Source organism: Chrysemys picta, chromosome 1 (assembly GCF_011386835.1).
Source record: "Chrysemys picta bellii isolate R12L10 chromosome 1, ASM1138683v2, whole genome shotgun sequence".
Classification (NCBI taxonomy): domain Eukaryota; kingdom Metazoa; phylum Chordata; order Testudines; family Emydidae; genus Chrysemys; species Chrysemys picta.
Genome location: NC_088791.1, coordinates 331,969,275 through 331,991,767, shown reverse-complemented (window position 1 = coordinate 331,991,767; position 22,493 = coordinate 331,969,275). Strand labels below are relative to the sequence as shown.

At 49.8% G+C, this 22,493-nt stretch overlaps 1 protein-coding gene across 12 annotated transcripts in view; it reads left to right on the top strand.

The window, feature by feature from the left end:
* TMEM135 (transmembrane protein 135) overlaps positions 1 to 22,493 on the top strand; it is a 378,153-nt gene that overhangs the window by 36,526 nt on the left and 319,134 nt on the right. For 10 of the 12 annotated variants that reach the window (XM_042855993.2, XM_065581687.1, XM_005287516.5 and 7 more), the window contains one exon: positions 11,287 to 11,379. The exons of the other annotated variants lie outside the window; for them this stretch is intronic. In XM_042855993.2, the coding sequence (XP_042711927.1) occupies positions 11,287 to 11,379 (93 nt within the window). The remainder of the gene's footprint in view (positions 1 to 11,286; positions 11,380 to 22,493) is intronic. 12 annotated transcript variants of the gene reach the window in all.

Sequence of the window (22,493 nt, the reverse complement as noted above, 5' to 3'; positions counted from 1 at the left end):
CTGGATCCATCCTGCCTTACCTTCTTGTACCAACTATCCCCTTTCTACCCTGTTTGGTCCTGTATCACATTGGACCTCTGGGTGCTCCGCATGAAAGAAAGGAGATACTCCCTCCAATTCTCAGCTCTCCTGCGCTTTCACCCCTCTTTTCTGTCCCTCTTCAGGGACCTTTTTCATGAGCAACTCCTCTTATAGGAGGTGCACTTGCTCCTATCGCTGGGGGCAGTGGAAGAGGTTCCTCAGGAGTTGAAGGGCAAGGGCTTCTTTTCCCAGTATTTCCTAATACCAAAAGCTAAAGGCGGGCTAAGGCCCATCCTAAACCTGCGAAAACTCAACGGGTTCATGAAGAAACTGAAGTTTTGCATGGTCTCTTTGACCACCATTATCCCTTTCTTGGATCCAGGGGACTGGTATGCCGCCCTTGATTTGAAGGACACTTACATTCACATGGCTATTACACCGTCCCACAGAAGGTACCTCAGGTTTGTGGTGAATAACCACCACTACCAGTTCACAGACCTCCCGTTCAGCCTATCAGCAGTGCCTCAAGTGTTTACCAAGTGCATGGCAGTCGTGGCTGCGTTCCTGCGCAGGTGGTAGGTACAGGTCTTCCCGTACCTCGATGACTGGCTCATCAAGGGCCACTCCAGGGCTCAAGTGGAGGCATACGTTGACTTCATAAGAACCATGTTCGATGAACTGGGCCTTCTCCTGAACGTGGGGAAATCAACGTGGGGAAATCAATTCAGTTCAGTTCAGAATTTATAGGGGTGGTACTGGACTCGACCCAGGCTGGGGCATATCTCCTGGAAGTGAGGTTCCGGGCCCTGGGTGATATCATTCGAAGTCTGAGGCAGTTCCCCATCACCACAGCAAGAAATTGCCTGAAGCTCCTGGGACACATGGCTGTACTTATGTGGTGTAACACGCCAGGCTCAGACTCTGGCCTCTCCAGTCGTGGCTAACCTCGGTGTATCAGCCAGTTCAGGACAGTTTGGACAGGGTTGTGACTCTGCCTCACCTGGTCATCGATTCCCTCCTGCGGTGGCTCGACCCGCACGTAGTGTGCGGGATCCCCTTCGCCAGTCCTCAGCCATCCCTCTCGCTGGTGACGATGTGTCTGTCTTGAGCTGGGGAGCACATCTGGGAGACCTAGCATGCCAGACTTTCTGAGCCCACTTGGCAGGCAGATGTGTATCAGTTCTCATGGACAGCACCGAGGCAATGTTTTATATCAACAAACGGGGATGCACGTTCCTCTCCCCTGTGCCAGGAAGCCCTCATGCTGGGGCAGTGTTCCCTCTAATTTTTTCCATCCATGTGCGGAATTAATTTTGTTATGTGCACCGTATCGAGGTAATGTGCTGATGTGCACCACAAGTAGAAACCGGAAACCTAGATATAATATATATTCTTCTTCGAGTGCTTGCTCATATCCATTCCATTAGGTGTGCGCGCGCCGCGTGCACGATCGTCGGAGAATTTTCTACCCTAGCAACACCGGCGGGTCGGCTGTGGAGCCCCCTAGAGTGGCGCCTTCATGGCGCTGAATATATACCCCAGCCGACCCGGCGCCCCCTCAGTTCCTTCTTACCGCCCCTGACGGTCGTTGGAACTGTGGAGCGCGGCGTAGCTGTTCTCCACTCTCCCTAGCTTATTCCATTATTCACAGTTATAGTTATAGTTCTAGTTGTATATAGTTAGATAGTTGTTTATTCACTTTCTTAATAGTTGTTATATAGTTAAAGGGGATTAAGGGGGTTGTCTCCCCCTTTTTCCCCCGGCGCGTGGCCGGGCTCATGCCCAAGGCTCCCGGCTTCAAACAGTGCGCCTCCTGCGCTAAGCCTATGCCAACGAGTGACCCGCACGACTCGTGTCTGAAGTGCCTGGGAGAGTCCCATCAGACAGATAAGTGCAAGATCTGTAAGGCCTTCAGGCCGAGGACCAAGAAGGAGCGGGACTTTCGGCTCCGGCAACTCCTTATGGAGGCGGCACTTAGCCCGGACGCTCCATCGGCGCGTCAGGCCCCGGCACCTAGCACCTCGGTGCGCAGTGCCCCGGCGGCACCGACCATTCCGACCACGTCGGACAAGCCTCCACGGCACCGGACCTCGTCGGCACCGCACTCACAGCAAGTGCCTCGGCGCCGTTCATCATCCCCGGGACATAAAAAATCCCATAAGACGGGGACTGCCGTGCCGAAGACGCCGGCTCCCCCGGTGCCGGGGGTAGAGCCGCGTCCGCCTGTGGAGCACCGAAAACAGGTGCCTCCAGCACCGTCGACTCCGGCTCTGAGACCGTTGAGTCCGGTGCAGACAGGGTCACCACCGCGACCGGCGGTGATACAGTGCCTCCCGTCGACCCCAGAGACCTTCGCGACGGCGAGAGACTTGATCGCTCTCACGGAGCCGACACCGCCCCAACCACCGGCACCGTCGGCACCGTTGACTCGTCCGGTCCAATCCAAGGGGAAACCTGCCTTGATGCGTCCTCCATCGCAGGGGCTGGAACCACGGCACTGGTCCAGGTCCCGAAGCAGGTCCCCACGCCGCTCGCAGTCCCGGCGCCGGATATCACCTCGGCACCGGTCGTACTCGTGGCCAAGATCATCGTCGCGGCACCGCTCTACGTCTCGGCACCGCTATGATCGTCGGCACCGATCGACATCGAGACGTAGTTCTTGGCACCGATACGATCGACGCTCGACGTCGAGAGGCCGCTCCCGGCACCGGGCCTATTCAAGATCCAATTCCAGGTCCAGGTCGGACTCCCGGCACCGACGCGATCGTCGGCACCGATCCCGATCTCGGCACCGTTCGCCGGCACCGCACAGGGACCGTTCATCTCTGGACCGGCACCGTACGGCACCGTACCGTCCGGAGCTCGTCTCGGCGCGGTCGGCACCGCCATGGCCATCTCGATCAGTGTCCCGCTCCTCCGATGGGGCATCGAGATCGGCATACCCCCCTCAGGGACAGGCCGATGATCCGGACATGGGCCACTGGCAGGAGGTAGCGGAGGATCCCGCTCAGGGACCTTCGCACTGGTCGTTTTGGACCCCGTGGGCGTACCACCAAGCGCAAGGGGCTCCACCACCATCAGCCTCTCGCTCGGTGCACTCTGAGCGAAGGGCCCCAGAGTCCACCATCTCTCGCCCTCCTCCAGGGGGCATGGAGGCTTCCGTGCCCACACCACCTGACGTCCTGGACCCAAGGGCAAGTGATGCTCCGTCCCAGGAACAGGGAGAACAGGACCCTCCCTTGGACCCCTTACCACCGGAGGCATCTTCCTCTTCCTCTCCGGATGAGGCAGTGGCGGGCACGTCGTGCACAGGTCCACCCCCAATAGATCTTCGGGCCCATCAGGACCTCTTACGTAGGGTGGCCCGTAATATGGACCTTCAGGCAGAGGAGATAGTGGAGGTGCAAGACCCCATTGTGAACATCCTCTCTGCGGATGCCCCATCCAGAGTGGCGTTGCCCCTGATCCGCACGATCCAGGCTAACGCCACTACGATATGGCAAACTCCTGCCTCTATCCCACCCACAGCGAGAGGGGTGGAAAGAAAGTACTTTGTCCCCTCCAAAGACTACGAGTACTTGTATACCCATCCCCAGCCGTGTTCACTGGTGGTGTCATCAGTGAATGCAAGGGAGCGCCACGGTCAACAGGCCGCAGCGCCCAAATCGAAGGAGGCTAAGCGCCTCGATTTGTGTGGCCGTAAAGTTTATTCAGCCGGAGGGCTGCAACTTAGAGCGGCTAACCAGCAGGCGCTCCTGAGCCGCTACAACTTTAATTCCTGGAACTCTATGGGGAAGTTCAAGGAATTGGTTCCCCAAGAGTCCAGGGAGGAGTTTGGGGCCTTGGTAGAGGAGGGTAAGAAGGTGGCTCGGACCTCCTTACAGGCCTCCTTGGACATAGCGGACTCGGCTGCGAGAACCCTGGCTTCAGGTATCGCTATGCGGAGGATCTCCTGGCTTCAGGTTTCGGGTTTGCCTCCGGAGCTACAGCAAACCCTACAGGATCTGCCCTTTGAGGGACATGGATTGTTCTCGGACAAGACGGACTCTCGTCTGCAGAGCCTCAAGGACTCGAGAACAATCATGCGCTCCCTGGGGATGCATGTTGCGGGTCCCCAGCGCAGACCTTTTAGACCCCAGCCTCAACGTTTCTACCCCCCTCCACCTCGTCAGAGACAGGACTCTGCCAGAAGGCGGGGGCGAGGTGGTAGGAGAAGGTGGACTGGCCCTCAGCCCGGTCAGAACCAGGGGCCACCAAGGCCACCTTCAGGCCCCAGGCAGAACTTTTGAAGGTGCGGTCGAGGACGGCGCCCCAGTCATCCCCCAGGATCCAGCCCCCTCCTTTCGGGATCGCCTTTCCCATTTCCACCGTGCTTGGTCCCTTATAACCACGGACCGTTGGGTCCTTCGCACGGTGGAGAGAGGATACGCTATCCAGTTTTCTTCATCCCCCCCCTCCCACCCCCCTTCCCCGTCCCTCTTCAGGGACCCTTCTCACGAGCAACTTCTTATACAAGAGGTTTCCACGCTCCTTGCTATGGGGGCCATAGAGGAGGTTCCAGTAGAGTTAAGGGGCAGGGGATTTTATTCCCGTTACTTCCTGATCCCCAAGTCCAAAGGGGGTCTGAGACCCATCTTGGACTTGCGCGGACTCAACAAATTTATAGTAAAGTTGAAGTTCCGCATGGTCTCCTTAGGAGCCATTATCCCTTCTCTCGATCCTGGAGACTGGTTCGCCGCCCTCGACATGAAGGACGCATACTTCCATATAGCAATCTACCCGCCTCACAGGCGCTTCCTACGCTTTGTGGTAAACAAGGTGCATTACCAATTTGCAGTCCTTCCCTTCGGCCTATCCTCGGCCCCAAGAGTGTTCACGAAATGTATGGCTGTCGTGGCAGCATACCTTCGTCGGCAAGGGATACAGGTGTTCCCGTACCTAGACGACTGGCTGGTACGCGGTCGCACCAAAGAGCAAGTTCGGGCTCACGTCCACATGATAGTGCACACATTCAACAAGTTGGGCATCCTACTCAACAAGGACAAATCCACTCTAGAACCTACCCAGAGAATAGAATTCATCGGAGCAGTCCTAGACTCCAGACGTGCACAAGCCATCCTGCCAGACAACCGCTTTTGTACCATCACGAGCCTCATTCAAGGGCTCAGGGCCTTCCCAACTACCACAGTGAGGTCGTGCCTCACCCTACTGGGTCACATGGCTTCCTGCACGTACGTAACCAGGCATGCCAGACTTCGGCTTCGCCCTCTCCAGACCTGGGTGTCATCGATATACCGCCCACATCGGGACAGCCTGAACATGGTGGTCACGGTCCCGAACTCGGTCCTGACCTCCCTCACCTGGTGGCTAGATCACAATGTGGTTTGCGAGGGGATGCCATTTCACGCCCCACAACCCTCTCTGCACCTGGTCACAGACGCTTCATCTCTGGGTTGGGGCGCCCATCTCAACGAACACCATACCCAGGGCCTGTGGACTGCACCCCAGCTAGCCCTGCACATCAATGTTCGGGAACTGATGGCGGTGCGCCTGGCGTGCCAGGCATTTCTCAATCTCCTACGTGGCCGCTGTGTGTTAGTTCTCATCGACAACACCACGGCCATGTTTTACATCAACAAGCAAGGAGGAGCACGTTCATCAATTCTATGCCAAGAGGCCATTCGCTTATGGGACTTCTGCATCGCCCACTCAATCCATCTCACGGCATCGTTCCTCCCTGGAGTCCAGAACACTTTAGCGGACCAACTCAGCAGGTCCTTTCAGACGCACGAGTGGTCTATCCGTCCGGACATCATACATTCCGTCTTCCAGAAGTGGGGGTTTCCCCAGATAGACCTGTTTGCATCTCGAGACAACAGAAAGTGCCACGTGTTCTGCTCCCTGCAAGGTCGAGCTCCGGGCTCCCTCTCGGATGCGTTTCTCCTTCCCTGGAAAGACCACCTGTTTTATGCCTTCCCTCCGTTTCCTCTGGTCCACAAGGTACTGCTCAAATTGCGCAGAGACCAGGCACAGGTAATTCTGATCGCTTCAGCGTGGCCGAGACAACATTGGTACACCACACTGTTGGAACTCTCGGTTCAGACACCGATCCCGCTCCCATTGTGTCCAGATCTTATCTCTCAGGACCACGTCCGGCTGCGTCACCCCGACCTGCAATCGCTCCACCTCACGGCGTGGTTGCTCCATGGTTCACCCAGGCAGAGCAACAATGCTCGCACTCTGTCCAACAGATTCTGCTGAGCAGTAGGAAGCCTTCAACACGGACCACATACTTGGCCAAGTGGAAGCGGTTCTCCTGTTGGTGCGAACAACGAGCCACGTCCCCGTTACAGGCACCTATTCCTCTCATATTGGAATATCTCCTCTCCCTAAAACAGCAGGGGTTGGCGATATCTTCAATTAGAGTTCACCTGGCCGCTATATCAGCCTTTCACCCAGGGGAACTCGCGTCCTCGGTATTCTCTAACCCGATGGTCGTTAGATTCCTCAAGGGCTTAGACCGGATGTACCCACAACAACGTCAAAGAATTAAATTTAAGCATAAGATAGAAATAAAAATTATGAAATGAATAGACCAGTCAAAAAACTCAAACAACACACTTTGAAAAAAGTATCAAGAAGTAACAGCAGCAGCAACAACAACACAAGTAAGTGTTGGGAGGTGAGTATGAAAGAGAATGTGTGTGTGTGTGTGTGTGTGTGTGTGTGAGAGAGAGAGAGAGAGAGAGGGAGAGAGAGACAGACGCGCGTTGCCCCTTTAAGTACAGACTCCACTTGTAAGTACGCTGCCCTTTTAAGTAGCTCAGCAAATTCAGGCACAGCTGCAGCTGCCAGCAAGCTCCCTCCCTCTTGAGCCCTGTCGTGTGTCCCACCTCCCTCCCCGTGGAGATGGGGTGTAGGGGCAGGGGTACACCCTGACATTAGCACCCCCTCACACTCTGCACAGCAAGCAGGAGGCTCCCGGAAGCAGCTCCAAGGCAGAAGGCAGGAGCAGCACACGGCAGTGGGGGGAGGGACACCTGAACTGCACGGCACTTGATAGCCTGCTGGGCAGCCGCACAGCTTACAGGGAACTTAGGCTGTTGGACTTTTGTGTAGAGCATTCAATACACCTACAAGCTTCGTACCTTCCAGGAGTACAGAACGAGTTGGCAGACTATCTCAGCAGGCCATTCCACTGCCATGAGTGGTCACTGTGCCCAGATATCGAGAACTGCATCTTTACCCATATAGATCTGTTCACCACACATCACAACAGGAAGTGCCAGCAATTTTGATCCTTCCTTAATCACAGCTCAGGCTCCATCACGCATGTGTTCCTCCTCCCCTGGGAAGCCATCTCCTATAAGCATTCCCACCCATCCCTCTTGTTCACAAGGTGCTCCTCAAGATGTGGAGGGAAGAAGCTTCTGTGATACTGATAGCTCCAGCCTGTCCCTGCCAGCACTGGTACACATCTCTTGCAAATGTCCGTGGAAGCCCCAATCACCTTGCCGCTCTTCCCGGACTTAATAACTCAGGATCACGGCCATCTCCAGCACCTGAACCTCGAGTCGTTGCACCTCACGGCATGGAAGCTCCATGACTAAACCTGATGGAGTTCTCCTGCAAGTCCTCCTTGGCTGTCGGAAATCCTCAACGAGGGCTAACTACCTGGCCAAAGGAAGAGATTTTGAATCTGGTTGGCACAGCACCGGCCGTCTTCAATGCTCACGTCTATACCATTATACTGGACTACCTTCTCCAACTTAAGCAGCAGAGGCTGTCCATGTCGTCAATAAGGGTTCACTTGGCCACCATTTCAGCCTTCCATCCAGGTGGAGAGGGCCGGTTGATCTTTGCCAACCCATGGTCAGCCGTTTCCTGAAAGGTCTCGACAGACTATATCCCCATGTCCGACAATCGGTCCCAGCCTGCGTTGTTAATCTGGTCCTTTCCAAACTGACGGGGCTGCCCTTCGAACCACGGGCTACTTGCTCTGTGCTCTACCTCTTGTACAAGGTGGCGTTTCTGGTAGTGATAACCTCAGCCAGGAGGGTGTCTGAGCTCAAGGCCTTAACATCAGAACCCCCGTACACGGTGTTCTATAAGAACAAAGTTCAGCTCAGGCCACATCCAGCTTTCCTCCTGAAGGTTGTCTCCCAGTTCCACATCAACCAGGACATTTTCCTTCCAGTGTTCTATCCTAAGCCACACTCAAGCGGCAGGGAGAGAGGCTTCACTCACTGGATGTTTGCAGAACGATAGCCTTTTACATCGAGAGAACAAAACTGTCAGTCCAACTGTTTATGGCCATGGCAGATAGGATGAAAGGGCTTCCAGTCTCCTCTCAATGAATTTTGTCATGGATCACGTCCTGCATCCAAGAATGCTATAACCTGGCAGAGGTGCCTGCCCCATCGCTCACAGCGCACTCCACCAGGGCACAGGCTTCTTCAGCAGCGTTCCTGGCGCAATTATGCAGAATGGCGATGTGGTCCTCAATACACAATTTTACATCGCATTATGCTATTACCCAGCAGGGCAGAGACGATGCAGCCTTTGGTAGAGCAGTGCTCCAGTCAGTGAATATCTAAGCTCCAACCCCGCCTCCAAAATCTGGGTTTGGTAATCACCTGATTGGAATTGACATGAACAAATGCTTCCCTTGTAATTTTGCTTCTCTGAAGCTTTCACCTTTCAGGATTATAAATCATCCATTTATCTCCCTTTGAGGTTGGAACAGAATCTGTTTGAGCTGGCATTGTATTTTACATCTGTTTTTAATTTTTTTTTGAGCTGCTAGTTTTGTGTTTTTTTTTCTTTTTTTCCCCTCCCAGTCATTTTTAGTTTTAATGACTGACTTTTTCTGGGGCTATTTCACTTTCTGCTCTATTGGAATTGAGTGGAAGGTTCCAAGGATTGAGTTAAGCACAACGCATCCTGGTTAACAGTCAGTAAGGAGTCTAGCTTGTGCTCAGACATCTGTCTGCTGCCCTTGAGAATTCTACCTTCCTCATACAAGGGAGTGGAAGAACTAGAAGTGAGACCCCTGGAAGAAGAAACCTTCAGGGAAGCAGAATTTCAAATAAATACCTGGCCATTATAATTATGTTAATACTTTGTACCTATATGGCACCCTTCATCCGAAGATGTTAAAGTGGTTTAAAAAGAGTGTAAGTATTTTAAGTATGGGATAACTGTGGGACACAGTTTGGGTAAATTTTTGAAAAGCACCTAAGTCCAATTTTCAAAAGTAATGTGGGCATTTAGCAGTTTCAGGCTCTTAAGTCACTTAAGAGCGCATTAGAAAATATTACTACTGGTATACACACTTGGATTGATTACCTAAAGGTGTGATTGTAAACAGATTTAGTTATACCAGTGCCAGCCCCATGTAGACACTTTTATATTGGTTTAAACTTGGCTTATATTAGTTTAGTTTACAGGGGCAAGTTAAACTAGTTTAGACCAATAGAAGTGTGTCTACCTAGGGATTTTTCCCAGTTAACTAAATTATTGCATGTTTGTGTGTAGACAAGCCTTAAATTTTGGGAAAGGTTGCATAGTGAATCAATGGCAGGGCTGGAAAGAGAACCTAGGTTTCTAACTCCCAATTCCCTGTTCTAACCACTAGACAACACAACAGTAACCTTGTAATCCAAAATATTATTTCTATCTATATTTTTAGATTTCTTCATGGTGAGAAGTGCTTTTGACGTTTGAATTTGCAGACAGTTGCACTATGTAAAATGTATATTGCTGTCTTTTAAATCTTATTAAATTGAAAATGTAAGAATTAGTAGAATGATTCAAAACTGTGCCAAAACAACAGATTCCTGTAATAATGAACTTTTAGCTGGTGCAGTATTTGGCATTGTCCAGTGAAATTATCCTTCTGTAGCCGTGGGAATGTATAGTGTGTATAATTACCATTACATCATTTGTTGCTGATTCACTGACTCTCCTCACTTTTGAACATAAACTGGTCGTAATTGTTTGTATCGTTTTCGTGGCATATTGAGGGCAAAGATAGAATGAGGCAAGTCCTTTGCCCTTCCTCGGACAAGGATAAAATTGAGCTGGTCCAAATGGTGTTTCTAATTTCACTAGTTCTTTATTATGTGTTGCCATTTCTCATATGTAATTTCATCTCTTTTTATTGCCCCATATGAATTTATCATGTTACTTGCCCTGTTTTATGAGGACAGAGTCTCAAATGAAATTGTGCTGCTGAATCAGCTGCTATTGCTTGTTAAAGCACTGTGTACAATCTTTCCACTTCACAAGTACCCCCATTCCTTGGAGATGGTTTATTACCTCCACAGTCCATTCTAAGGCTGGATATGCAAGAGTTCAGAATCAAGTTTTTAATAACTGACTAGACAATTGGGCTACTACTGTAATTTACATTTAGCAAATGTGTACGTTGTTCTTCCCTTTTTCCACAGTAACAAATTTAATCTTTGTCCAAAAACTTAATTCCTTATAGCTAGTCATTATTTTGTGTAATAAATCCATTTTCAGGATGATTTTGTTTTATTAATGTGCCCGGAATTTATAAGATTTTTTTTATTTGTATTATTCCTGAAGTTGTGGACTCCTGGGGTGAGATCCTGGTCCTATAGAAGTCAATGGGAGATTTGCAATTCTTGAGTTTAATAAAGCCAGGATTTCACCCCTGGATTCTATTTTCAGTTCTTACATTGACTTATGGGTGACCTTAGAGAAGTCATTTAATTTCTCAGCATCAGTTTCCCTGTCTGTCTTCAGGACGTGTTGTGAAATGTACTTATTTGAACCGACTTCTGGTTCATTTTATAGCCTCACATCCATTCTCTACACATTTGAATCTTCATGAGGAGGCTATCCTGACTGCAGAAGAGACAGTAACAGTCACAATTTTTGTGTAGTTCTACATAATTCTTTAACCTTTCATAAATATCACTTGGGGGCTAAGGTACTGTCTGCTTTAAAATAAAAGCCCTTTAAATGAAATGGGTGCAGTACTGATGTACCTAAGTGGTATTATGGGACTTAATGTTTATGAAGTGTCTGGAGATCTTCATTGAAAAGAACTGTGTAAGTGTAAAAGTATTACTATTGGTGTCTGTGCAATATGGACTAATTCAATGGGTGCAATGTGTATCTATCAGTGGAAAATGGACATAATACAGTCTTATGTTGAGCATAACACATGCAACATACACTAACTTTCTTGATGCTTTGGCATGCAATATAATAGATATAAAATTACGTTTTCAGGAGGATACTTGGAAAATTCTACTTTTGGACTCCGGGCTTCGGAGCTGCTTTACCAGCTTCCTATGTGGCCATTCTCATTGAAAGGAAAAGCAGGTACATTTCATGTTATACATTTTTATTATTATACCTGTTCCTGTGCTTTAACTAATACAAGGAAGTTCAAATCACTGTCATTTGTAAAAGTCCTTTGGACCCAAGCTAAAAAAAAGTAGTTCAGTTGAAATAGTATATATTTATTAACCCCACACAGCAGATTAAGAAGCAACAGGAAGGAAAGTGTAGACTTTGCAGAAATATATAGTGTAATTTTTTTGGTTTAGTTCATGGTCTGGTAGTGAAACTGGACAAAGCTATTGCTTATAGATACAGTACGTGAATCAAGATAGCTGTTGATGTTTTTGTTTCTTTATTAATAATGCTGACATTTAGTCAGTTACAAATTAAAAAGGGTATGTCTTCCTGTCAATAGACTAGTCTGCATCTTGAGGTTATATACCCCCAAGTAAAGTTCTACTTTAAGATTAATGGAAGTCTTGTATGCTTTTACTAATAATTCTATAGTTAGCTTTTATTGATATTATTATTATTATTATTTCAAAGGCACTAATCACTGTAGTATCTGGATGTTAGTTATGTAAAATTTAAAGGTGACAGTAAATCACTCAGGTGAGGAACAACAACTCTTTACGTTTTGTGCTGAGAGGATTCAGAACTAGAGGGTACATTTCCTTGAATCCACAGCTGGTTCTGTTGCTCTATCTTGGTGAAAAGCTTGCAGAAAGGGATGTCTTGCTACGTGTTTCAAAAGTGGCAAGGCTCTATCAGTCTCACCGTGGCGGCAGCAAATTCCACAGCCCAGGGCCACCTGTGAGTACACCCTGCCTCAGTAAGTTTTTCAAATCTGAGTTTCTCTTTTGGCTGCCTGGCTGCATAGTAAAAGATGGTCATTCAGACTCTGCACCATGTAGGGCTTTAAGGTAAAGACTAGGACCTTGAAATGTCCCTCATATTGATAGACAGCTTACACCAAGTATTGGCCTGACTAACTTTGAATGGTTTGCTCCACTAAGCAGGCAGAACACTGCATAAACCAGTGGTAGTTTGTGGTTGGCCTTCAGGATCATGCCCTTGTAAAGCATGCTGCACCTCTTTCAGCATTGGATGTCCAAAGCATAGATTACCATACATTCAAAAGACGGGAATGGGAGGAGGAGGAGCACTTTCAGCTATCATGCATGTATGGAACATCTGTATGCAATATGTCCAAAAGGTCCTTTCACCTGAGACAGGTTGCAAAATGCATATCCACTATTTCATCCTCTGGCTGTCTGACCCTCATTTCACCCCCATTATCGGCTCTATGTGTTTCCTAGCATGAATGGAGGTGTTTGGGAGTGAAGGATCTCCCTCACCATATTGTCCCTCCTCATCAACTAGCTCCTGTTGCTCCTGGGATCCATGTAGATGTCCTGGGGGGTGAAGTCCTTTCCTCTGGCTGCCTCCATTCCCTACTCAGCTGAAACTGCTCCCTGGTACCTGAGGAGTAGCTAGAGCAGGGTAGTGAGGAGCAGCCAGATGGGTGGTCTTCATTTTAAGATACCTTTCTGGATGCTGGGGGAGTATGGTGCAGTGGGAGAGGGGAATGAGAAATGACAGTTGCAACACTTCTAATGGCTTTGGAAGAAGTACACAAATAAAGGAAAAAGCTTAGCAGAAAGCACATGCAGAGAGTTGAAGGGAAGTGGTGCAGGCTTGAAAATGTATTATTTTTTTTTGTTTCCTTTGCTGTAGGGCTGCCCACTACCTTGCTAAAAACTTCTGTATAAATATGAGCAAAACTACCTATATAAAACCTTATTTTTTGTTTTAAATCTGCATGCTATTTAAAGGCTGGCCTATTAAAATATTTGAATTTCTTGAAATGAGCTAATTTCAAAAATTCTATTTGACATGCCTCTTATGATTATTCTGTTGAAAAATTGGGTCAAGCTCTGTTTGATCAGTGTCCCAAGTGTTTAGCAGCTCTTACGTTAGTTCAGGGGTCTCAAACTCAAATGACCACGAGGGCCACATGAGGACTAGTGCATTGGCCTGAGGGCCGCATCACTGACACCCCCCCTCGCTGTCCCCGCCCCCACTCCACCCCTTCCATGAGGCCCTGCCCCGTCTCTTCTCCACCTCCTCTCCTGAGCGCGCGGCTCCCTGCTCCTCCCCCGTCCCTCCTGGAAAGTGCTAAGCGCCACCAACAGTAATGCACCTCACTCAAAGGACAAAACACGCACTTAGATTTACTTCTGTTAAAGCCCCCCCACTGCACTGGGCTGCACCACCACTCCACCCCTGCTCTGCCTCTTCCAGGGGTGGCAGGTTTGTAGAAATTTTGGTGGTGGCCAGAACCTGCCCCCCCAAACTCCACCCCCACCTGCCTAAGGCTCTGGGAGGGAGTTTGGGTGGGGGAGGGGGTCAGGGTGTAGGCTCTGGGATGGAGTTTGGGTGCTGGGTGCATGCTCCGGGCTGGGGTAGGGGGTGAAGGCTCTGGGATGGAGTTTGGGGATAGGAGGGGGTGCAGGCGTGAGAGCTGTAGGGCTGGGGATGAGGGGTTTGGGACATTGGAGAGGCTCAGAATTAGGGCAGAAGGGCAGGCAAAGGGCAGCCTGCTCTGGCCATAGTGGAGGGGGGCACTAGGACCCTGCGGCAGCAGGTGATGCTGGAAGCCAGCAGAGCAGAGTGGAGTCAGCATGAGCTGCAGGCTCTAGGCGGTGAGGGGGCAGCAAGTGAGGCCGGGGGACACTCGGCGGAGACGCGTGGGGGAGGCAGGTGGGGCGGGGGAGAGATCTGGCCCCAAACACTGGGGAGCAGGGAGCTTAGCTGCCACGTAAAATAACTCGGGGGGGGGGGGGGGCGGGGAGCTTGGTGGGCCGTAGGGAAGTGCTCCGCGGGCCGCATGCGGCCCGCAGGCTGCGTGTTTGAGATCCCTACGTTAGTTCCATAATATTCATTCTAATTTAGTGTAGTCAAGATATGTTTCTTTATCTGAAAGTAGTTCTTGAATGTAATCAAAAGATTTTCGAAAGGAGAATATTTTTCTAAGAGTGGCATTTAATGTGGAGGGGAAACAATATTAAATGATAACATTACTGTCTGATTGTATTTTACTTTTGTTTTATAAGTGAGTTTCTTCTGTGGTAAGTCTTGGAATCTGGCTGATATTTCCCCTTCTGGAGTTACTTCCCAGAGGGTGGGTTCACTTTGGCAAGGTTTTGCTTAAGCTAGCTGTTTAGATTCCAGCACTCCTGTTGGCTTCAGAGTTTCATTCCATGATATAAGCAAGTAGATTTTCTGCAGTTGTGCCAGGGACAAATGCCAGCTTGATTTTTACTACATGCCTGGCAATGTATTTATTTATTTATTTTAGTGTAAGGTCAAACTCAGAAAAGTACTTAAAACATTAAGTGTCAAAATCAGGATGGTAGTATATTTGTGAATTGCTTCTAGCTCTCCAAATATATAAGAATCCAGGACAGAAACTGATCACACTCCCAAATAATTTAGGATTTAGTGCAACAGTGGAAGAAGTTGGAAAAACTTGCAAATTAAAAATAAACAAATTAGTAAAATGAGGCAAATGACAGTAAAACTCAGTGATGGCAAATTAGGATTGTCTCACACTTCGTAGTAATGCAAAAAAGCATTAGTTTTTATTATCAGTTGCTTTCTTCATGCCATTTGCACCCAAGGTTTGAGGGGGAGAGAGAGAAATGAAATGTGAAAACAATATGTATTGCTATGAGCCTGACTGTGTTTTAAAGATGTGCATGAAAGGTGACAAAAGTACTTATAGCATAGCTGTGTAGTTTTGTGATGGAATACGAATTCCTGGAAGGTTATGTTCGTAGAGAGCAGAACCCAAACCCCTTGACTATGACCAGTTGGCTGTAAAATCACTTTTGACATTGGATTTTCGTTAAATGAAACAGACTGTTATACACTCTATAACTTTTGGGAACTGAGCTTCTGAGAGAGGCACTCGTACTACAGTGATGTGGGTCATATAAGTTCCTGTCCAGAAGCATCAGAAAAATGAAAAATACTGTTTTCTTAAGGGGAATTTGTCACCACTGCATTGATATATAGGAAATAGTTAACATCTCTTAGCAAAGGATTAGCATAAAACTAGCACTGGGAAAACAAAATATTCACATACTTCATGATAATGCTAAAACAAGTAAATAAAATATGCTATGCAAGAGGAGGATAGTGAGGTGTTGCTGGCTGTCTTTGTTTTAGTTAAATTTGTGTAAAAGTGCCCACTCCTGTGATGGACGCCTCAGAACAGTGTGCAGTAGCAGTGTTAATTAAAAAAAAAAAAAAGTTGATAAACAGTATCAGAAAGGTAGTTGGAGTTCATAATCTATGAAAACAGTTGATATTTTAATGCTAAATATTTTTGTTAGAAGCTCATACTTCTATGTATTCATTTGTACACTCTTTATCACAGGTAAATAGCCATATATTTTACATTTAACTTTTATAAATGTCTGGAAAATCAAACTTTTGGTGACAGTTGTAGCTGCCAGAAAGTATCTCCTTTTTAGGCTTAAAAAAGAAAGTCTATTGAAGAAAACAGGGAAACAAAGAAGCTATTTGTTTTGTATTTAGTTTACAAACATGTTGCTGGCCCTTTAAATTTTAGTTAGCAGCTGGCAGGAGCACAAAACTTAATCACTTAATCTCTTCCCAAGTGGATACCCTATTTTAGGTTCCTCATAGGCATTTGCTTGCACAGCATCCCTGTCAGGCTCCGAATTCAGGAACAAAATGCTTGTAAATCAGACTGCCGATGTTGAGTGGTGGTGTTTTTGTACACTAGGCCAGACTCTTGTACCATATAAACCTTAGAAAAAGGCAGGAAAAGAGAAAGTTTAAAAAAAATGTGTTTCATTTAAGTGAGTATAAAGTATCTTGCTGGTCCATATAAAACTACTATCACAAGCTTGCTTTTACTGTAGGTTTGTAGGGTAACGAGAAATTGGCATGGTAGCTGACATGGTAAACAGTTATGTAGTAATTAAAGCAATCAGATACAGCTTTTGAGCTCATTAATAATTGCAAACAAACTCTAATTGATGGGCAATATTTTACTATTTTTCTTTTTCTGTAGATCAAGATCCATATAATGATATATCTGTATACATCTTAATTAATATTCTTGTAATATATTAGTACAGTTATCTCACCTGTGAAAACGGTCATATCGGACTCTAGAGAGATAAAGACTTTTATTGGGCCAACTTCTGTTTGTGAGAGAGACAAGCTTTCAAGCCACGCAGAGCTCTTCTGACCTGAAGAAGAGCTCTGTGAGGCTTGAAAGCTTGTCTTTCTCACCAACAGAAGAAGTTGGTCCAATAAAATATATTACTTCACCCGTCTTGTCTCTGTAATATCCTGGGACTGACAAGTACAACTACACTGCATAGCGGAACCTAGAGAGACAAGGTGGGTGAGGTAATATCTTTTATTGGTCCACTAACCCCCCTTGTCTCTCTAAAACCCTGGGACCGACATGGCTATAACAACACTGCATATAGCAGAACTTGTGGATAGTGCTAAATTTTAAAAATCTGAAATGTAAATTAAATGCACATGTGCTTTTCCACCAGAAAATCAACATATAGAAATAATTCTATATTTATGCCAGGAGATAGTGACAATCTCATTACTAGCATTCAATAATTTAATGGACAGTTACTAAGATCAGGGGTGGGCAAACTTTTTGGCCTGAGGGCCGTAAATTGTATGGAGGGCCAGTTGGGGAGGAGGTAGTGGCCCGGCCCTCACTTCCTATCTGCCCCCCCCCTCCCCCCCCAGGACTCCTGCCCCATACAACCCCCCTGTTCCCTGATGCCCCTCTGGGACCCCTGCCCCATCCACACCCCCCCGCTCCCCTGTCCCCTGACCACCTCTGGACCCCTGCCGCCTCGTCCACCCCCTCCTCCCATTCCTGACAGCCCCCCCCAGGACCCTTGCCCCATCCAACCACTCCTTCTTCCAGTCCCCTGACTGCCCCCCCCACCGCCCCATCCAACCCCTCTTCCTTCCCGATTGCCCCCCCTGGACCCGTGCCCCCATTTAACCCCCTGTTCCCCCCAAACCACCCCGACTCCTATCCATACCCCTGCCCCCTGACCACCACCCCGAACTCCCCTGCCCTCTATCCAACCCCCCCGTCCTCTTACCGCGCTGCCTAGAGCACCAGTGGCTGGCGGTGCTAGCCTGGAGCCAGGCCATGCTGCTACCACCACCATGCGGCACAGAGCACTGGGTCAGGCCGGGCTCTGCAGCTGCGCCGCCCCAGGAGCTCACAGTTCCGCCGCCCAGAGCATTGTGCCGGTGGCGGAGCGAGCAAGCTGAGGCTGCGGGGGAGGGGGACAGCAGGGGAGGGCCCGGGGGCTAGCCTCCTGGGCTAGGAGCTTGGGGGCCGGGCAGGACGGTAGTTTGCCCACTTCTGACTTAGATACTAGAGATTTCTGAGGGTATAAATGAGATTTGATACTTAATCACAGTGATTCTTGTTCACGTGTACAAAGTTAATGGATTGCCAAGTTTGGGTTCACGTGTTCTCTCCTTGTATTCTTCTCTCTAAGGGAGGGCGATGGGGGGGAAAATTCCTTAACCAAGAGCAAGGATTTTCTGTTGTACACCTCTACCTCGATATAACTCTGTCCTCGGGAGCCAAAAAATCTTACCGCGTTATAGGTGAAACTGCGTTATATTGAACTTGGTTTGATCCACTGGAGTGTGCAGCCCCTCCCCCCCCTCCGTATTCGTGTTATATCGGGTCGCATTATATCGAGGTAGCGGTGTATTAGGATCAAGAAGGAGTATCCTACTGAAGGAAGCAGTACACTGAACATGGGTGCTCCTCTGCCTTGAAGAAGGACGTGAAAGGACGGTAGGCAAAACGCCTGTGTCGGGTCATCTGCCTCCGTTGGGACTGCAAAGTCCAGCCTCTCTATCTACAGTTTCGACCCGAATATAGGAACCACCCCTGACTCCAGGAAGTGGCAGGGGTCCCCTATACCTCATGGTGCCCTTGATGCCAGAGGTGTTGCAAGCGTCCAGGGACCTGGTGGTGATGCCCACACCACAGGACCTCTGTCCAACAGTGGAGCCAGTGAAGGCTCCCCCTGCCAAAGGGAAGCCCTCAATGGGCCTGTCTCAATGGTTGCTTGCTTGACAACGTTCTCCAGAGTCCCGGCACCGATCCACGACTCCATGATCCCAGTCCCCAGCACCATGTCTGCAGTCTTCGACCCCAATCCCCGGCTCCACGTTCCCGGTCTCCGGCTCCACGACGCGGATCACCAAACTCACTGCATCAGTCTCAGTCTCCCCGGCACCAGCTGTTGTCCTCCCAGCACTGGTCACCAACATTGCGGTGCCACTCACCGACTCCTCATCGCCGGTCTCTGACACCTCGATCTCCATCTCTGCGGCATTCCCCACCATCTTGACAGCGGTCTCCGACATGGTACCGATCTCAGGTGACCACCGTTGGACACCTACCCCTCAACACCACTTGGCGCTACGTCATAGCCGGCAGCGGGAGGCATGGACAGCTCTGCGATGGTTCCCTAGAGAGGAGTCCTCCTTGGAGTCAGAAGGGGATTTTGAATCCCAATCTTGAAGACACCAGTCGGACTGCGGTACCGGCCCCGCGACGGGCATCTGGCTGCAATGTAAATGGCCACTACCCTGGCCATACTGGAATCCATGGGGGCTCCCTACAATGCCAGGCTTGTAGTCCCAGAGGTCATCTACAGCTGCATCTGGAAAGTGGACCATCGCGCTGCCTGCTCTGATGCAGAAACTAGACTCAGGCTCCGATGCCGATACTGAAATACAGGCATCCTCTTGGGGGAAGCTTCTCTGGTGGAAGAGGGGGCTCCAGCCCCCCACTCGGTGTTGCTGTTGTCCTCATCATCCCCGGAAAAGGTGGTCGCTGGTCCCGCCCACCCACTCTCACCAGATGATTTTCGAACCCACCAGGACCTTCTGAAAAGGATGGCCTCAAACTTGCGACGAGAGGCAGAGGAGTTCACTGAGCCTCAGATAGCCTCTTCAATATTTTGGTGGCCGTGGCACCTTCTAAGGTAGTGCTTCCAGTATATGAAGGAGCGCTGAAAGTGGTTTAGGCCCTTTGGCAGACCCCGTCCTCTCTGTCCCCAACAGCAAAAAGAGCAACAAAGAAATATTATGTCTCAGCTAAGGGCTATGAGTACTTGTATTCAGTCCCCGCTCCCCTGGTCTCTTGTGGTGTTTGTCACCAATGAGCGGGGACAGGCAGGGCCAGGTGAGCACCCTGCCTAAAACAAGGATGCGAGGAAGCTGGACTCGTTTGGAAGAAAAACTTATTCTACGGCCATTCTCCAACTCAGAATCTCCAACCAGCAGGCATTGCTGGGCAGATATAATATCTGCGACTTCATGGCTAAATTTAAGGACTGCCTGCCATAGGAGCTCAGACAAGACTTTGCGTCCATCTTGGAGGAGGGCAAGACAGTTGCCAGAGCCTCTCTCCAAACTGCATTGGATGCGGCTGATTCAGTGGTCAGGTCTTTGGCCTCCACTGTGTCCAGGCAATGTGGCTCGTGGTTGCAATCCTCAGGGCTATCTCAGGAGGTGCAACAGTCCATTCAGGACCTCCTGTTTGAAGGCACTGCTCTATTTTCAGGATACCAGGCTACATGGCCTGAAAGATTCCTGAACCACGCTTTGCTCCTTGGCCCTGTACACACCATAGGCCTCTAGGAAGCACTTTCGGCCGCCTCCATCACCTACGTTCTTGGGTCCACAGCAGCAGAGCTCCTACAAGAAAAAAGAGGCTTTAAATGTCGCTTAACCACCTCATCCCCCTCAGCTGCCCAGTCGGGTCCCGTGTGCTATCCAGGTGGCCCTCGGCAGACAATTTGAGGATGTGCCTGAGCCTGGAGTTCCAGTCTTGCCCCAGGACCCATCCCCCTGTTTATTTCTGAACCATCTATCTCCCTTCCTTGCTGCATGGGCCAGGGTCACCTCAGACCATTGGGTGCTCAACACCATAGCAGTTGACTACACTCTGCAGTTTTCCTCCCTCCCTCCCTCCCATGCACCTTCCCCATCCCTCTTCAGGGACCCTTATCATGAGCATCTCCTTGTCCAGGAAGTGAAATCCCTCCTATGTCTGGGGGCCATAGAGGAGGTTCCTCAAGATATGAGGGGGAAAGTGTTTTATTCTTATTTCCTAATCCTGAAGGCCAAAGGGGGCTGCAGACACATTCTAGACCTGCATCGCCTCCACAGATATCTCAAGAAGTTGAAGTTCTGCATGGTCTCCCTGGCCTCCATCATTTCCTCTCTGGATCCAGGAGACTGGTACGCTGCCATGGACTTAAAGCAGGGGTGGGCAAACATTTTGGCCTGGGGGCCACATCCGGATTCTGAAACTGTATGGAGGGCCGGGTAGGGAAAGCTGTGCCTCCCCAAACAGCCTGGCCCCCTCCCACTTTCCACCTCCTGACTACCCCCTTCAGAACTCCTGACCCATCCAGCCCCTCCTGCTCCTTGTCCCTGACCGCCCCCTCCCAAGACCCCACTCCCTATCCAACCCCCCAACCCCCTTACCATGACACTAAGAGCACCAGGACTGGCAGGTGCGCCACCAGGACTGGCAGGTGCGCCACCCGGCCGGAGCCAGCCACACCGCCACACAGTCTAGAGCACTGGGGCAGGCCACCAGCTGTCGCAGCTATGCTGCCCGGCAGGAGCTTACAGCCCTGCCACCAGAGCACTGGCGGCATGGCGAGCTGAGGCTGCAGGGGAGGGGGACAGGGCCGCTCAAGGGCTGTGCAGGAGGGTCCCACGGGCCGCAGTTTGCCTACTTCCATATTTCTATCTTCCATGGCCACAGGAGATTGCTCCATTTTTGGTGGGGGAGTGCCACTACCAATTCACAGCACTGTCCTTTGGCCTATCATCTGCTCCGAGGGTCTTCATGAAGTGCATGGCCGATTACCTGAAGTGTCGAAGCATTAAAATCTATCCATGCCTCCATGACTGGCTTGTCAGAGGCAGGTCACGAGCCCAAGTTCAGCATGGCTTTACTTTGATGAACGCCACCTGTCAGGAACTGGGCCTGCTTATCAACAAACAAAAATCAACTCCGATCCCCGTTCAAAGGATAGAGTTTATAGGAGCAGTACTTGACTCCACCCGGGCCAGAGCCTACCTGCCAGAGTCCTAATTCTGAGCTATGTTGGACCTCATCACACATGTCTGAGCCCACCTGCTCACGACTGCTCGAGATGCCATTCATCTCAAGGCATCGCACCTCTCGGGCACCCGAAATGTGCTGGCGGATCTCCTCAGCAAGTCCTTCTCTTCTTACCATGAGTGGTCACTCCACTCAGAAGTCGTCAACATGATCTTCCGAAAGCAGGGGACTCCCCAGGTGGACCTATTCATATCCAGTCAGAACAGGAAATGTCAGCAGTTTTGCTTGTTTTGCGGGCTTGCCAGAGGCTCCCTGTCCAACACTTTCCTGCTCCCTTGGATGGGAGCACTGCTTTACGCCTTCCCGCCGATATCCCTGGTTCACAGGGTCCTACTGAAGGTCAAGAAGGAGAAAGCAAAGGTCATCCTGGTAGCTTTTGGCATGGCCGCACCAGCACTGGTTCGGCACACTTTTGGACCTCTTGGTGACAATCCCACTAGAGCTCCCTCTTTGACCGCACTTGCTCTCGCAGAACCAGGGCCATCTGCTCCATCCGAACCTAGCATCACTGCATCTGATGGCATGGCTTCTGTTTTCTGAACACTGAGGAGCAAGCCTGCTCGGAGCAAGTTCAACAGATCCTGTTGGTCTACAAGTGTCCTCTCATAGAATCTACTTGTGGATAATCACCTGTATCAGGTTCTGCTGTGAACAAGCACAGGTGTTGCCAGTGGCCATCGTGACTGCCCATTCCACCAGAGTACAAGCTTTGTCAGTGGCTTTCATCATGTAGGTACCGATCCAGGATATCTGCAGAGCCGCCACATGGTCTTCAGTTCATACCATTACATCCCACTACGCCATCACCCAGCAGGCCCGGGATGACACCAGCTTCGGTAGAGCAGTGTTGCAAGAAGCATGACTGTGAACTCTGCACCCACTTCCAGGGATACTG